Raw genomic sequence first — 17,791 nt, forward strand, 5'->3', positions numbered from 1 at the left:
TTGCAGTGAAACCGTATGAGATCGCTACCTCCTAGCCATGATAATAATGGTATACATACAATCTACGAAGACTGTGGGGAACAATTCAAATAAAATCTTTAGCAGAGTCTGGCCCAAGCACTCCATACCTAGTTGCTGGGATTTTTATCACCATTGTCAGAGCACCAATGCCTACTAGAAATCTCATAGCACATGTCCAAGTAGGAAGGGACCTCAGAAATCTGCCAGTTCCACTGCAAACCCAGGACATTAACTCGCTTTACCTCACATCCCTATTAAATGAGCTCCAGCATGTGTTTTCATACTTCTAAGCACCGGGAATTCACCATCTCAAAGGCACCTCATTGTGTTGACAAATCACTCTCATTATCTTCCTTCTAGTGAGCCCCAAGTCCTTCTTTCATTTTTCCCTTGAACACTTTTCAAAATTGAGCTATTACCATTTCTTGAGAAGTTGCATGATAACTCTTTCATTACTGAAGGGTTCAGAAAACACTCCCCAGTCTTCTTTCTAGCTTTGGGGAAGAGGCTGATGCTTTCCATTGCACATCAACTCCTACCACCACCCCCCCCCCCCCCCCCGCCGCCTTCCCCCAACCACCAACTGCCATGCCCTAAGTATCCTCCTAAAACCTTAAAGGCCTAGTTGGAAGAAATAAGTTCCTTTTGAGATACAAGATATCTATTTATCTCTTTCCTACCTCCCTTCCCATGATAAATGAATCCCTGTTCTGTGAACACAACCAGTTCAACACACACATGTGTACACACACACACACACACACACACCAAGAAGAGTTTCAATTTATTGGTTGCTCTTTGGGAAAGGTGATATAGAACATAATTGGGATTAAAATCAAATTCTAGTTACAGATTCATAAACTTTGCTTTAAACCAAATTAACTTTTATGAGACTATTAAATCGCCTCTCATCCTCATACATTAACACAGTAACTCAATCATAATCTATATAATCCTCTGTTGGTTTTCCATGATTAAAGCACACATAATACATAATGCAGTTGATATTAAATATCTTGAGAATGACAAGTCAATAGAACTCCTTCCACTCTTAAGCATTAGCTGGTCATTTAGACATGTTCTGTACATACACTTTTCATTTAAGATTTTCTCCTTCAAAGGACTTGTGAACTATTCGTTATTATGTGCTATTTGTATACACACGTCAGATGTCATCCAAAATTACATTTAAAATCTCTCTTCTTATTGCTTCAGAAATGTTAACCTTTAAGGAACATTTGATTTTAAAAAAAGCAAAAGTTCAGGTCCTGACTCTTACAACACATGTTCATATGTGTCAAGATTTTGTAGTTTCCCTCTGACCTGATTAAAGCCTCCAACAACATATAATGTGCCACTTTCTTCTTTGCTCAACTCAGAGGAAGTCAAATAAAAAGAGAAAAAACAAATGCTCAAAATCACAGTGACCAAGGATTTGAATTAATAATTACATTAAATAACCATAACTTTTTGTTTAACTATTCACATTCCACACAGTGGAAATTATCGTTTCCTCCAGATTTTTCACTTACATTTTTAACTTTGAAGAACTACAATAACAAAAAAAACAACTTACAGACTCACAGGATGTGTGTTTTTCTCTTTTAATGCCAAGCACAAAGTGTACATCATAAAATTCATATTTGGTGTTTGGCATTATTTTAATAGGAAAGATAGATATCACAAGTATCTTGCCATAAAAAATTCTACTATAGTAATGAAAAAAACATACTTTTCATCAGTGACTCCAATACAATATGTAATAGATATGGCACTGTCAATAAATGTTGGAAGACACACCATTCTTTGCTAGTCTTAATATAGGCACAGTAAGAAAAGCAGACATTTCCCTCTTTGGCTAGTGCTGTTTTGGGGGGTTGTGTTTTTTTTGTTTTTGTTTTTGTTTTTTTCAGAGTAGTTATGCTGCTGATTATCCCAGGGAAGTTAATTTTGAGGAAATTCTCTTTACTTAAGCCAAATCTGACTTACATGCAAGACTGTGGTACAAGCTACTAAAAGAAGATTACTGCTGCCAACTTAAGTCATCTCTTTTTAACAAAATTGTATGCTTGTGGCAGAGTTAAGACAACAAGAGAAATTCAGTGTCTGCTGGTTCTGAATGTCATTTTCCTTTCTAGTGTGGTTTTACATGTTCAGCTCCTTCCCCCTTCTTTTCCTCTCCCCCACCCTCAAAATTCTGGCTTAGTATTCGTGTGCTTAATTAAATCCATTCTGTGCTTTTTTGTTGGAGGATGTGGATGATGGAGAGATTTAGGGCAGGGCCATACAGTGTACGCGAAATACACGAACTGTGTGTTCGGGCAAATTTGCCTCGTGTGGAATCATCAGTAGTGAGTTCGAAAGTTTCAAAACTCGACCCAATATTTTGGGTGTTCAAGATAACTTCTGCCTCAAAGTATGGTTCTGGCTTAGCTGCTAGATGGAAGAGCGCCACACCAAAAAAAAAAAAAATAAAAAATAAAATAAAATAAAATAAAATAAAAGCAGGCTCTTTAGTGCAATGCTGGCACCTTAGATGGGCAACTAAAATGCTAAGTCAATGGTGCTTGTTTCCCCTATCACACGTGACTTGGCTAGCAAGGATGAGAAGGAACAAGGCAAAAAAAGGGTTCTGGGGGGTGGGGACAGATTTACATAGAAAACCTCAGGCTTAAAGAGCCAAATCCAAACCGCTGTAAGGTCCACCTGCCCCACACTTTGGCCATCAGATAAATCCTAAGTAGGGATGGGGAGGAGCCAGAGTTTAATCAGTGGAGGGGTCTACCAGTAGGTTCTGGATGGTTACAGTGTTGCCCGAATCCCACCTCTAGTAGAGAGACAGCTAACGCACCCAAATGCTCGGATTTTTTCCCCTGCAAATGCTCTGATTCTCAACTGGGATTTCTCATTAGACCCTGAGAAGGCAAGGAAAGATGAGGAGGACACATCCTTTACACTTCCTCCCCGTATTAAACTACTCCTTAGCCAGAAGCAGTCTCCTTTATTTCTTTATTCTCTTCTGGTCCCCTGCTCAATCTCCTACCAATGACTGAAACAAAAAGACCCATAATATACTTCTAGCTCAAAAGGAGCAGACCCTCAACTCTCCCCTCTTAGCCTGGTTCACTGACAAGGACAGCAAAGGGAGAATCTTTCTAATACAGGGCTGTGGCTCTCACAAGCATTACACAGAAATAATAAGCTGGGAAAGAGGTGGTTACAACCAAGCAAACGGAAAGATACGGGGACCTTCTGCTTATGAGGTGTTCGTTTTCTTCCTATCGCTGCACAGGGGTTTCTGAACTACGTCTATTTTCTGCCTGAGGGGCGGAGTCGGGGGTGGGGGTCCTCTTGGTTTCGCTCACTCACCCGGTTCTGAAAATAAGACTGGCCAATATTTATGTTTTAAGTGTGGTGTTGTGTTACAGCCAATGTCAGCATATCACAGTGACAGCCAAAGTTAGTGATTTTTTGGCAATTTCATTTCTCCTCTGTTCACTTGGTTTCTGTTAAATACCAGGGAAAAACTCGCTGAAGCATGGGTTGCACTGTTTGGGGGTTGGCCTTTCAAGACTCTGCAGGTCTCCCGCGGGAACTCGTGTTGCGCCCAACTGGTTCCCCCACCCGTCCATCCCACCCACCTCTCCCTCCTGTGTCCCTCTTGTCCTTTGCGCACACCAGCCTCCTGGAGTCGGAAGACCCTTCCCAAAATGAGAAACAGTCACGTCTATGGTGGAATGAGCTAATTAAGAGTCCCGGGCAGAGAAGGAATTAGACTGAAATAGTCACTGAGATCCTAAGAAGGGATGGACTGTGGAAGGGGGAGGAGGACGGGAAGAAGCAGGCGCAGGTGGAAATACCTTTTCCAAGTATAAAGCAGCACTAAAACAGGTCTCTTGCCCTCAGAGTAGCCTCTTGCATTAACATTCATTCAGAAAGGAGATTCTGGTCCCAGGAGGGCAAGTGGAACACCCCGGCAGAGGCTGACCGCAGCCCCGCCCCTTTTCACGTGCCTCCCCCAAGTGTGGGCTTTCCGTGCCAGCCCCCTGGAAGCGGATGCTTTTGCATAATAGGAAGCGTCCTCCTCTGGCGTCTGCCACCCCCCAGACACCCACGCACACTCATGCACACAAACTACGCCCTAGCAGGCTCCTGTCAGAAGGCAGCTGGTGGTTCTTCTTGCTTGTAAGTTGAAGCCAAGTAAGAATCAGGTCGTTTTAGGTCTGGCTCTGGGTCTGCCTGAGGCTGCATCCCTAAGACAGGCTGGGTGTTGCCCAGCTTAATCCAAATCGATGGATATGCATCGACACTGTTTGACTCGCGTGACCCTCTTCTTCTTGGTGGGCGGCTGCAGCTCGGGGCAGTTGAGCGTGACCATCATGGTGGTGAATTTCTTGGGCTTGCAGAAGGAGCAGGACTGGAAGGAGCCTTCCTCCTTCCGGATGTGCCTGGGGATGTAGAAGGAGTTGCACTGGCCGTAGCAGAAGCGGTTGATGATGGTACGGCTGTTGCAGCCCTCCTCGTGGATCGTCTGCTTCAGCGGCTGGGTTTTGCACCAGTCTCGCTTCAGGTATTTGCGCTCGGTCACGTGCAGGGCCTCCTGGCTGGACTCCAGCACCTCCTCCCCTGGCATGGCAGTGCCACGGCCTTGGCCACGCCCCCGATTCCTGGAGCCCGGTTGCTGGGGAGACTGAGTCTGCTCGGAGTCATTGTGCTGGGCCTTGTCTGGTGGAGGGATGGCACCTTGGGACCCCTTCTTCTTTCCTTCGGCGGTGGGCAGCAGGGTCCCCAAGAGGAGAAGCAGGGCTCCCACAGTGTAGGCCGTGCGGCTCATGCTAACCGAGGGAAGCACAGAGAGGGGAGACACAGAAAACAGACAAGTCAATTTGAAAATTAACAGCATTTAATGTTTTATCAGGCACTTCTTAGACCCTCTATGTAAGACATTTCATTTTCTTCTGACAATATCTCTATGAATCTGGTATTATTATTCTCATCCCCCACCTAGCAGTCAAGCCACCAAGTACCTTGCCCTGCCTCACCGGTGAATAAGGCAAGATGGCAGCTCAGCCAGGCCCTATCGCTTCATGGCATGTCCTCCCACCACAGTTCCTTCCCTGCTGCTGACAGCAATCATTTCTGACGTTACCTTGTGGTCACTTAATTCATTCTTGTATTGGGCCGAATTACCTTTGTACCTCTCTAGGGAAACCCAATTTTCTGTTTAGTTTTACAGCAAGGCAAATCAACCTCACTGTCCAGGCTTCATCAGCCAGGAAAGGATCCCAGTCTCCTTTTCTCCCCAACTGGCGTGAGTGCCTCTTGAATTGTGTCTTGTGTGTTTGGTTGGATGCTTGGGAGATGTTCGCTGATAGCAGGCCTTACAAGGAGAACCCTGGCAGAGCCAGGCAAGCTGTGGAGGGAGGGAGAGCACTTAGCAGGAGCAACACTGGATCCAAAGTCAAGACTGGGTTTCCAGTCCAGGTCTTGGGGCAACAACTTACCATCTGACCTTGAGAAAATCACTTTGCTTCTCAAGAAATGACTTCTTGTAAGCTCATCTCCCTAGACAGGTTGTTCACATCAAATTTGAGGTTCAAATAAAAGCAGTTTGAGAACTAACCAGATCTATGGCAGGATCTCAGACAGAATGAATTACCTTTCCAGAAAGATCACATTAACTCCTAAGACTCCTGGACTTCTCACTTGTTCTCATTTTTAAATGGGCATAGCTATTGATTATATCATTCATGATATCATGATATACAGTTTTCTATCTTTAAATGATGAAATATGTCATTTACATGTGCGTGTATCTGTGTGTGTGTTTCATCTAGGAGGTAGAAAATGGCATAAGAAAACAGGTATATGCAGATTAATTAATTATGGCATTAATAAATGCCATAGATATGTAGAATAAATTAATGATAGTGAATTATTGTGGATGGGCCTGGACTTAGACATAGGTCAGAAAGGGCAGTGAACAATGGCAAAAAAATTAGAGAAGTGGGGGAAGGCAGAGGGAAAACTAATAAAACAAACAAGAAAGCAAGGATGGAGAGACAGAGAAGAAATGGACTACGGAATCTAAATCAGAGAAAGGAGGGCTCCTAGGGAGGCAGAGTGTTAAGAGAAGGTAGAGTGGACAGAGGAGAAAGAGGAGAAGCCAGAACATATTTTTTTTAAGAGGGCAAGCAACCATCACGCTATTGAGATTCTCTTGACACAGTGCCTCTCAACCTCAAGGAGCAGAGGATCGCCTGGGGGTGTTGTTAACACAATGGCTTTTTTTTTTTTTTTTTAATTTATTTATTTGAGAGACAGAGAGAGAGCATGAGAGGGGAAGTCAGAGGGAGAAGCAGACTCCCCATGGAGCTGGGAGCCCGATGTGGGACTCGATCCGAGGACTCCAGGATCATGACCTGAGCCAAAGGCAGTTGCTTAACCACCTGAGCCACCCAGGCGTCCCCCCCCCCCAAAAAAAAGCCATTGTGGGGGTGTTGTTAAAATGCAGATTCTAATTCAGTCAGTTTGCCTTTCTAACAAGCTTTGAGTAGCAAGGCCTGTAGCTCTGGCAACCTTGGGGCACAGAAAAGAGTTATTAAAACGTGGAAGGATTTTCTTTTCAAAGAGCGCAATTGCAAATTCACAGCTTTCCTCTAGGGCCATCTAACCAAATCTGACCTGCATCTTGAGGCTTCCCCCATTCCCCAGCCCCCGTGCCCACCATGGTTCTGAACCTAAGGGCAGATCTGTGAGTACCCATTTCCCTGTTCTCTTTTATAGACCAGCATTATATATAATAATAAGTGCAATTTAATAGTAACCTTATCACGTCCCCGCAAAGAGCTATACGAGTTGGTATGATTAGCTAAAGCAATCACCTTTTAAAGACAAAGGCCTTGCGGAATCTACATTCTCTAAGCAACAGTCCCTGTAAGTAAAGACCATGCAACCCTAAGGTTAATGTCGAAATAAGATAACAATATTAAATTTAAAATATCCTTAAATGGCACCATTTTTCTAACATTAACCTAATACTCTGGGGCAAGTTCAAGTTTGGAACTGATAATGTGACATTTAGCTCCTGTTCTTTCGACTGTAGACTCCCTGGCTTTTGTCAGTTTATGTTACAACATCCCTGTTCTTTAAACAGAGCCTTTTTTGCCTCAACAACAAAAAAATTAATTTCCTTGTTTTGTCTTTAAAAATCACTCATGAGAAAAATCCAGTCATAAAACAGTGCTGATTTTCTCCAGAGACCGGGATAACTTGAGCCATGACAATTCAGTCTCCTAAGCAAATATATTGTGAATTTGAGAAGCTTTAACAAATTTCTTCTATTTGTTTAATTGGGGAGCAGGACCTAAACTAAAATTCAGTCTCTGCCCATTTCAAAGAGGAGCACATGAGACAGCCCTAGGCTTACACCCACAGTCTTCCCTCATCCCTACTGAAAATGGCCCCAAGGACAATTCAGCCCTCCCAGAGCAAGACCCTCAGAGCCCAACATCACAGAGACCAATCTGAAACTGACTGGGAATATATATTGCATGTGACAGTTCACGTCATAAAGCCATCCCCTCCCACAAACATCTGCCCAAAAAATGCAATTTCCTTTCTCCAGACCAACATAGGACTCTTTTTATGCTCGACTTTTCCTTCCTGGCATTTTCACATCTGTCATTAAATAAATATCTAGTCCGAAGGTCGTGAGGACTTAGACATTGCCTTATCCTCAGCGCCTGGCTCAGAGTAGGTGCTCTTTTGTTAAATGAGTGCTTGTTATGGCCCACGTTGATTTACAGAGTCTCCGTTTTCATTTTAAGATGCTTCATGTGTGCCAATGAGCAGCCGAGCCTAACACAATATTTTTGATTTCTGACTTGTAGGAGAGCAAACTCCTTCTAGCCTAGAAGTATCTTAATATTTGTCTTTCTTTTTCTAGGAAAACTTCAGATAGACACTACTTTTCACCTGGTCCCATGCAGAATGCTGTGGGTTTCATTTTCCAATTGAAGCCACTGTATTCCCTGTGGCAGAAACCAACAATAAAGCAAGCAGTAAATTCACAATTAGTCAACAGTGGTTTTCAGTTTTAATTTAGACAGACTTCCTGTTCCTATGGGAGCTTTCGAACCCTGTAAGCCAAAGGGGTCTAGAATGACAGACTGTTTTCTTGTTTGGGGGGTTTTTAAAGAAAAGTAAATTTTTCTCAAAATAAGACTTATTAGGTGTGGAAAATGTTATAAAATGGTTTCTCATGTCTTAAAAAAGGCAACTTTTTAAGATCTTTAGTGCTTACTGTGAGGCTTTTGACTCTTTAAAACTCAAAACTAGCTATTTGGAGAAAAATAAAAACCAACTTCAGGAATCTCAATCAACACAGACCTCAGCTTAAAGAACAGTGGTTCTCTGAAGGACTCTGCACATTCCTCATGAGTAAGAGTTAGAAGCTTGAGAATTCTAGTAGTGCTAGAACCAGGGCTCTGTCAAGTCATTGTGGTCAATCACCCAACCTCCCCCTACACACACCACAGACTGGTCATGATTACTCAGTGAAGAAAAAGGGACTGTTTTGCTCTTGAAATCCCAATTGTATCGCCACCAAATAATCCGCACTTTGTAAATATCACAAGCATGCCGGAAATCATGAAGTTGTAAATTTATCGAAGACAGTTCTTTTCCATATCAACACCTCGCAGAAAACCCCATTATCAAAAATCAGTCTAAATCTTAATCAAACCTCAGGTTCCTATGAATTATCCCTCATGCCCAAGCATGAGCTGCAAACATTTTTGGTAATTTGCATCCATGAAATGACCCACTGACATCATTGAAGTTGAGCTGCAGTTTGTGGGTCCAGAGTGCATCATGACACCCACAAAGACCTCCCTTTATACTTGTTGCAGACAACATTCTTCTTTTCAAACCCTGCCTCAACTTCTCCTTAATGCATTTCTGTTTTCTCCATGTAATGTGATTTTTCGTGGCAAGTATTTTCGGCAACTGCTCTCCATCAGCAAGACCTACCTACCCTTACCGTTTTTTCCCTTTACTACTGGTCCTCCCCTCCAATCCACTTGTGCCTGAGCACATAGATACTCTCAAGGCAGTTCTTCTCTACCTGATGCTTTTCTTCAGGTTTCCCTTAGTGATCAAGAGAAAACATCCGCATGCAGGATAAGCCAGATCAGCCACCTCTGTCCGGTGTAGGTCATGGTGATTTAGTCCAATCTTCATAAGGCTCTAAGAACACAATCGTCTACCTCTAAGGAATCAGAAATAAAAATGCTGTGTGTGACCTGTATCCAATATTCTCAATGTCTTTGGGAAAGTTTAGGCCAACTCCTTGGGGCACCCTTCTTACCGTATTTCTCATTTTAGCTAATCGACCTGCTTATAATCAGTTAAATGGAGTGCTGAGTGGGAATTACAGGGAATTGACAATGGGTCAGCAAGCCAGATGTCTATGCCTGAACATCTGATCCACTCCTCCTGATGAATTAAGTTTTAGAAAGACGTTCAACAGGCATGACATCAAATTATTCTCCCAGTAGAAGAAAATAATTAAAGGGACAGCAAATGCTCTAAATGCAGGCCAGATTTTAGAATAATCTCTTCCTTTTTCTCAGAACTAAATCTTTGAGAAGAGAAAGGTTATTTTTAACTTGATCTTGAATTTTTAAAAAGATAGCTTTTAGAAGTTAAGTAGAGAATTTCGTAAGAATACACTGGGTCAATTTTTTTTTTTTTCCCAGACAAATCGAAAAAAGAAGATAGAAGAATTACTTGCTGGCAAACTAGTAGAGGATAAAGTCTCATCCTGTATGAGTCGCAAGACCCTAACTACAACCTCCCTATTTAGAAGACCATTCAAGCTAAATCAGGTTGGCCACCCACATCACACAGGACAGAAAGGAAACTTCCAGGTGGTTAAGTATCTCAACAGGTCTATGCCCACTGGAAGATTTTTTTGCTGAAATGAATGATTGTATGCAATTTTTGAGGTCAACAGGAAACAAGTTAGAAAGTAATAAATATTCACTGAGCAGCACTATTGAGAGTTAATCTATAGGTTCTGTTTTGGGATGCAAGATGGGTGGTAGTCCTTATATGCATGGAATTCAGGACTTAATTTCAGAAACAACTTATAATATATCTGATGCCATATCATGTTACTGCCTCTTCCAATACCACCGCTGATAATTAGAATTATCTCTATTTTTGAACCCTGAGCATGTATGCTAAGCACTGTGCATAAATCAGACCGTATTTTATCGAGAGAACATGAGGTAGATAATATTGTTTTCCCTTTATCAAGCAGGAAATCCAGAGTCAGAAAAGTTAGGAATCTGCCCAAAGTCAAACAGCTCCTCAGTTGGAGAGTCAGGGCTGGAGACCCATTCTACCGAGCCCCCAAACGTGTCTTTAATCACTGTTCTGTGGACACCTGGCACAGTTCTTAACAAGGGGCACATGAACTTGTTTTTAATACAATACAGTTTGAAGAATATTGTAAGTCAAGTAATTATCTAGTTTGTAGCTTCATGTTCACATGTGAAGAAAAAACTTCTGTTGTCCCAGGAATTATTGTTGTGCTTTGCATTTCTAAGAGCATATGTTAAAACTAAAGAAAATTCCTTGCAGATGTAAGGCATGGGCTGGTAACACTTGTGATCCGTGCCTTTCAGTTGGATGCTACAGTTACCTCCCCTAACCGCCTCCCCCCCACCACTTTTGGTTACATAAAAGGGTTAGGTTTTCCCATCAGTCCTTAACTCTCTATTCTAGACATGCTCCAAGCTTCATTGTTGACAAGCATTTCTTCGGAAAGGGGTCTGTGGCATAAAACTTCTTGGCCTTATTTTGCTTGTGATACTTGAACATTAAGAGCAAGACAGAGGCTTCAGTTTAGAAGACAAGGCAGGCAGCTCTGGTTCAAAGATGTGAGGACTCAGTAGGTTTCTACTCTCCTCTGTGCAATCATTTCCATAAAGGCTGTGTCAGCCAAATAGGATTTCCTAAAGATCGTGGGTTACCAAAACATTTCACTCAAAATGCACTTTTAAGAAAATAGAAAACCTGTAAAATTACAAAGTTTACAAAAGACTTCAATTCCTACAATGACCTGAGGGTTAAGCACACACACACACACACACACACACACACACACACACACCAACTACAGTTCTAAAGAACCCTTCAATAATTAGTTAATACTACAATTGCAGAATGCAGTTTATCCAGTGATAGCAATAAAATCACCTACTGTTGTAGACTTGTTGCTTTGAAATGCCCATCTCTTCAAGTCCCCCAGCCCCCCCCCTTCCAAAAGAAAAGAAGAGAAAAGAAAAGAGAAAATTAGAAAAGAAAGGAAAGGAAAAGAAAAGAAAAGGATGGAAAAGGGGGGGGGGAAGGAAGGGTAGGGGCTGGAAAGCCCTGGGGTGAAAGACGACTCCTAACTGGGGACTGGGGTTATCTTAACCTCTTCTCTGCTATTTATTTAAGTTGTGTGTACAGCCAAAAGGAAGCCACCACTCTGGGGTCCCTGGGACAGCTTAAATCCCCGTGACCCACTTAACACAATAGATTGTTTTAATCAACTCGTGTCCTGGCACCATCTAGAAGGGGAACATAAACAGACGCGCACATCGCTCAGATCTGCTTTTTCCAGCGGGAGATCCAATTACCTACCAGTGGTCGCCTCTCTGCCCTCGTATCATTTAAGGAGAGATTTTAACCCCTAACGTCGGGGCTGTATTTCTGTGTAAAATTGCTGGGGTTCAAAGTAGGCAGAGGAGGAGAAGACAGCAGCAGGATTCAACCCGGGGAACCGTTCGGGCCAGCTCCGGGCGCGCGGCAAGGGCTTCACGGCAGAGGCCCGGTCGCCTCCTGTCTGCCCCCGCCTCGCCCGGGGACTGTCGCCAGAGCCCGTTGCGGGGAAACACCCGGCTGGGGCGCCCCCAAGGCGGACCTGGGATCCGAAGGCAATGCCAAGCCAGAGCGGTGGCGAGTCCTTTCTTTTCAAGCCTGAAGTCTACAAATCGTTCCGGCCGGCAAGGTGACAGCCCCGACGCTCCTCCGACCCCGGACCTGGCGACGGGATCACCGAGACGGAGAGAGAGAAGAGACGACGACTGGGGCGTCTAAGCCGCCAGTCCCGCGTTGTCCGTCGCTAGCAAGACTCAGCGAGGAAGGCGGGGGCCTCTAGGACACAAACTAAAGAGTACAGGGGAAACGGGACGGGGCGGCTTGGCGCTGCCTGGCCCCCGGACGTCCGCGCTTCAAGCGAGGCGCTTCAAGCGTGGTGCGGAGAGAAGCCTGAAAGAGGGCACCCAGCCGGCCGGTGGATGTGTGCAGTGTTTGTGGTGTGAGCATTGCAGGCTCGCTGGACTCCTGGTCCCCGACCGCCCACAGCCCTTCAGCCGACCCGTTACCCGACGCTCCGGTTTCCACCGCGGCCGAACTCCGCGTCTCTGTTCTCGCCCGAGTCTCCATCTCACCTTGACGATGGGCCAGTGGACCCTCTGCTGAGTCTCCGGTTCCTCCAGCCCACCGCGGGATCACACCTGGGACTCCCACCGGAGCCCCCAGAGGTCCCGAGCGGAAGCGCCGGGCTTCGGACACTTGGCCCCTCTCAGTGCGGCTGGCCCCGCGGTCCGAGGTCGAGCCGCAGGGCCCGGCCGCTGCCCACCGCTCCCGCTCGCCACCCCTCCGCGCTCGAGGGGCGCCCACCAGGGCTCCGCGCCTCTGAGGTGCCGGCCGGGTTGGCAGGAGCGACTGCCACACGCACCAGGAGCGCGCTAACTGGGCCCCGGGAGGTGGAAGTGGGATGCGGGGCAGTAGCTCTCGCTCCTGACATCCTCCTTGCCAGGCTTTCCACGCGGACAGCGCAAGGTGAGGTTACGGCAGCCAAGACGGTGGCGGGCAGGACCCTGGAGTTTTCTGCATAATTCGCCCCGGGGAACTGCGGCCTCCGTCTGCGCGTCTGGAGGGCTACCGCGCGTCTGCACCAAGCGGGACGCAGGAGTCTTTTGACGGGACCCTTGCGCACTCTCTCTTTCTCTCGCTCTCATTCTCTCACTCACTCCGACGGGAGCCTCTGCACTCACCTGTCAGTGCTGCGGGTCTCCGGGGCCTGCGCTCTCGACGCGGGGCGCGGTGTGCGACCGCGGCCCGAGCCGCCCCGGCTTGGCGCGGGGTCAGCCAGACAGAGAGTACGGCTTTCGCTGCACACTGGGTCGCCCGGTCCGCGGAGGGCGCACCGAGTGCGGGGCATCGCGCCGTCTCCGGTTTAAATGCCTGCAGCCCAGCCGGACGCCCGGGGCCGCGCCTCTCCATTGGCCAGGCGCCGCCGCTGCCGCGGGACCCGCTATCCGCCCCCTTTCCCGGTACTGCCCCCGCCCCCCCGCACCCCTCCTGCCTCCCCGCGGGGTCCCCTCTCCGCCTGCCTAGCCTCTTTGTCTGCTCCCCCCGCCCAGGCCGGCTGGGAGAGGTCACCCCAGGGAACCGCGCCTGGAATGCACAGCAAATCACATTTTCCGCTCCCGTTGGAGGGGGAAGCGCGGGAGGAAATCCCCCCGGCTCCAGGCCCCTCATTCCTCCTCCGCCCCAGGCCTGGGCTTTTCCTCTCGCCCGCCCGCTCCGCCTGCGTTGGCCCCGCAACGCGCTCCGTCGCAGAGGCTGCCCTGGAACGAGCAAGATCTCCGTAGGATCTCGACAGACGAGGCGGTTCTGGCCCCGTGGCGGGAACGGGCCTGCAGGATGCTCTGGTTGAACTGTCGCCGCGGCTCCGGCGCGGCTCGGCCGGAGGCCCCCAACTTCGAGGGCGCTGACCCCCGCGCCCCCGTTAACCCCGGCGGGCTCGCCGGCCGCCAGCAGGAGCCTGTCTCCAACAGGACACCCTCCTCTCCTCGCCCGCCGCGGGTTCTTTCAGCTCAGATGCTGACGGCCTCGGCCCCAGAGTGTACAGAAGGGAATAACAGGGGGAGAGTAAACCTAAAAGGACCCTCGCAAATCAAGGTTTCCATTTCTAAGCCATCTTTAAACGGGAGAGAACAACAGCTATGCGAGAAGAGGCTTTCTGTAGTATGTTCAAGATGAACAAATCAGGATAATAAAACGTCAGGCGAAGAAGGTACTTCCCAGGAATATAAGACAAAAAAAACCCCGTTTGTGAAAAGGCGGCGTCACATTCTGTATTTATTACTGAGAACCCAATGGATAGCGGCGAACACACTCAGCGCATAAATATTTTTCGAAAGATGAGCGAACACTTTCATTTGTTCTCTGAGCTTGAAAATTGGTTCCTCAAAGAAGCCGTAAATTCTGTGTGTCGAAGTTATAGCCCGTGCAAAAATCAACCCGGCTGCGAGGTCTGCAGACCGGCTCCACCGGCCAGGTCAGATGATGGCTTCGGAAAAGAAAAAGAAAAAAAAAAAAAAAAAAAAAAAAAAAAGGTTATAGAAGGAAATGTGAAGGTGCCTGTGCTCACTAAAGCAAAATAAACAAAACAATGAAACCCAACAAAAGGTACTTGGGAAACAGTCCTGATTTAAGCACTTGGCTAAGAAAACAAAACAAAACCCCAGAACTGCATGATTTTCTTCTCTTTAGGCAGTCATTGTGAGGAAGCTGCCAGAACACTGAACACCTACTAGATACTCTGAAGAACTTGACATCAATTTTTCAAAATAAATGAAACAAGAAGGAAGTCTGCAATAAATCAATGTCTGTCTAGAGAATCTTCATCAGGGGAATGTTTTGTTTGTGCAGTCTGCAGTTTCTACCCATAAACTCTGTCCTCCTCTTGAAATTTAGTTTCCAATAATTTTTTGTTAAATCATCCCATGCAGTTTGTAGTTGCTTGCAGAAGACGAACATTCAAAGGGCTTAAAGGTTGAGGCTGGTGGAGAGGGCTGAAGGAGATTAGGGGAGGTCAGAAATATACAACATGTTTAGACAAGTAACAGTCCAGCCAAAGCCCACCACCAATCTGTAGAAATCAATTGTTCTCTTTGGGGGTCAATTCTGCCTCAGAAGAGAAAGGGGCATATTTTACAAATGCCATTAACTCCTAATTTAAAATCAATGTTTTGGTCACCGTTTTGTTTTGTTTTTCCTCCAAAACTCATAAAAGCTGCCCCAAATAAAAATACATTGACAAGGGTTTTCCTTCCGAATTGGAAGTAATTGTTTTGGAGCACTGAGACTGTAGTTTGATATATTTCAATCTATCTCTGCGACTGTTTGTATCTCCGTCTAGTAAATGTTGAGATCACTATGACCCCTCTTCAGAAGGCTTTTGAGACCACAGTGTCAACAATACAAACACTCCAGTCCTCACCCCACCACTCCACAGCTCTATCCCATTTCACCGAGCCCAGTCTCTTTAGTTTCACTCATCTCTCCCTGTCACTACAATGGAGGCTTCATGATGGCAGAGACTTTGTCTATAGTACTCACTCAGGTTATACCAAGCTCACAGAATACAATGCCCAAGACAGACTTAGGATACAACAAATAGTTGTGAACTAGGAATGTTCAGCCCACGCCCACTAACTAGGATTAGCGACTGAGCCGAACTACAACCATCATGAATATGGTAAACACGGACCTTCACCTCACAGAGTTTATAGTCGAGAGTATTTGTAAATATTTATATAGATATCCAAGTTTTTGGCCTCATATTTGTGTTTCCACAGCTCTCAACCCGTCATTGCAAACCATTATCCAATCAGGGTGAAGGCATAAGAGTAAAACCTCTTCAGGCCTCTTTAACCATAATTACATAATTGAAACCTGCTCTTAGTAGGAGGGGGAAGAAGTAGAAGGACTCCATGTAGTCAAAGTTAAAATTTTAAATCTGGGATGTCTAAACAGTGATCACTAAGTGATAAATGCCACTTACAGAAACAACTTGCAAATTACTTTGAGGCTTTGAGAAGTGTAAGTCATGCTCAGCTACTGTTTTTATTAAGGGAGAATCTATTTCTCTTGTTCTACTCACCTATCTGTAGCGTGTGTTTGTCTCCATCTAATTCCCAACATGTTAAGACGGAGTTTCTCTTTCAGATTTGGGGAAGAACCTTGAAGTCCTTCGTAGGGAAGTCTTTGCTTAAAACCGCAAAAGCTGTTCACCCAATTGTGGAGATGACGTATGGCATCTTGCATTGGATTAAAGAAGAAAAAAAGCCATTCACCCATCTGGAACTGACCTTGGTGCCCTTTCTAAAGGAAAAAAAATAAACGTGATAATGAACCTGACAATGGTTAAAGAAAAAGATATTTGCAACAGTCAAATAACAGCTAAATGATTCCTATCTAGAATGAATTTCACTTATACACTAGTAAGAAAAAAAAACTCCTCAAGTCACCCAATAGGAGTTGGCAAAGCACATGATTGGGCACTTCACAAAGGTAGAAACCCGAATGACCAATAAACATGAAAAGGCACTAGATTATACTAGTAAATAGGGAAAACGCAAACTGAAGTAAGAAGATGCCCTTGCTGAGCTCGCAGACTGACAAAGACTTAAGTCCGCCACTATCCAGTGTTAAAGAGAATATGGAGAAGCAGGCACTTAATGCAATGGCAGTGAGCATGTATTGGTAGGACCATTGCAGAGAGTAATTTGTTGACATGTGATAAAGTTCACCATGCCCCTAGTATACCACTCAGCCATTCTACTTCTAGGTAAGCCCCTTATAAGAACTTGAGCACATGTAGGAGGCCTAGAATTGTGTGAGCGCTTCCACTGCAGAATCATTTGTAACTGTCTCAGCTCAGGGTTGACTCCTGGCCATGACTCTTGCTCTCTGTGCATAAGCCGCAAAACGTTGACCAGTGTCCAGTATATGAACAATGCACATACGTGTGAAAATTCCGAACAATGCCGCCAAATACATGCATGTGAACAAATAAATCATGCGGACCATTTTAACACTGTTGGGACCTAATGCCATACAAGTATTTATTGTGTACACTACCATGTGCAGTGCAGTATAAAGAAGGCAAAAAGTCTGGACATGGTCCTTCACAGTCCTTACGTAGGCCCAGCAGAAAAAGCACTGAATTTGGAGGCAAAGCAAAATCAGAATAAATTTCTGACTCCTCCTCGTAGGAAATGAGTGCCCCTGGGTTAGATATTTAAACCCTCCGAGCCTAAACTCAATCATCTGTTTTTATAGGAATGGTAATAATACCTACCTCTGGATAGATGACGGAATTAAGTACAGTGAGCTCCGTGAAAATGCCAGACACATAACAGACGCTTAATAAACAGGAGTGACTGCTTGGATACTCTAGAGCAATTGGAAGCTGAAACAAAGACAATGGAAATGTAATATCAGCATGGGTCATGCGTTAGGTATCTCTATACTCACAGTGCTTAATGCACTGGATGGTACATAATAGGCAGTTGATAAAGTTACTAAATGAGTACATACAGAGGGGAAAGGAAGGAAGTGACAGTGACGGAGGGAGGGAGAGGATGAAGGAATGTGAGAAGGAAGAAAAGGAAAAGAAAAGGAGGCAGGGAGAGAGAAGGCAAGAAAGGAAAGGCAGGAGTGAGGCAGGAGCGGGAGCGGTGGGGAGGGAAGGGAAGGAGATACCCTTCCAGTAAATGGCACAGCAGCTTCTATTTTTGGTAAGACCAGCAAATGGCATAAATATCCTAGAGAGGGGTACAGGCTGGACAGCAACCCGCCCTGGCTCTCTTTTGCCTGCGTCATAAGAATCACTTAGACCAAAAGTTAAGAGTTCTCC

The 17,791-nt window shown here is 45.6% G+C and overlaps 1 protein-coding gene across 1 annotated transcript; it reads right to left on the reverse strand.

Annotated features, from left to right (window-relative positions):
- Window positions 1-773: 773 nt before the first annotated feature.
- GREM1 (gremlin 1, DAN family BMP antagonist) lies at window positions 774-13,382 on the reverse strand. Its single transcript, XM_047738417.1, has 2 exons — window positions 13,137-13,382; window positions 774-4,856 (listed from the first exon to the last, which is right to left on the reverse strand). The coding sequence occupies exons 1-2, from the start codon at window positions 13,301-13,303 to the stop codon at window positions 4,301-4,303; spliced, it is 723 nt and encodes a 240-aa protein (XP_047594373.1). The 5' UTR covers window positions 13,304-13,382; the 3' UTR covers window positions 774-4,300.
- Between the last annotated feature and the right edge of the window lie 4,409 nt (window positions 13,383-17,791).

The sequence above is a fragment of the Lutra lutra genome, chromosome 7, assembly GCF_902655055.1.
Source record: "Lutra lutra chromosome 7, mLutLut1.2, whole genome shotgun sequence".
Taxonomy (NCBI): Eukaryota; Metazoa; Chordata; class Mammalia; order Carnivora; family Mustelidae; genus Lutra; species Lutra lutra.

Excerpts from the sequence above, each read along its gene's own strand:
- GREM1 (XM_047738417.1), bottom strand. The coding sequence starts at position 13,303 with ATGCCCCGCACTCGGTGCGCCCTCCGCGGACCGGGCGACCCAGTGTGC. Across the intron at positions 4,857-13,136 it reads GAGACCCGCAGCACTGACAG|CATGAGCCGCACGGCCTACA; the intron begins GTGAGTGCAGAG and ends TCCCTCGGTTAG.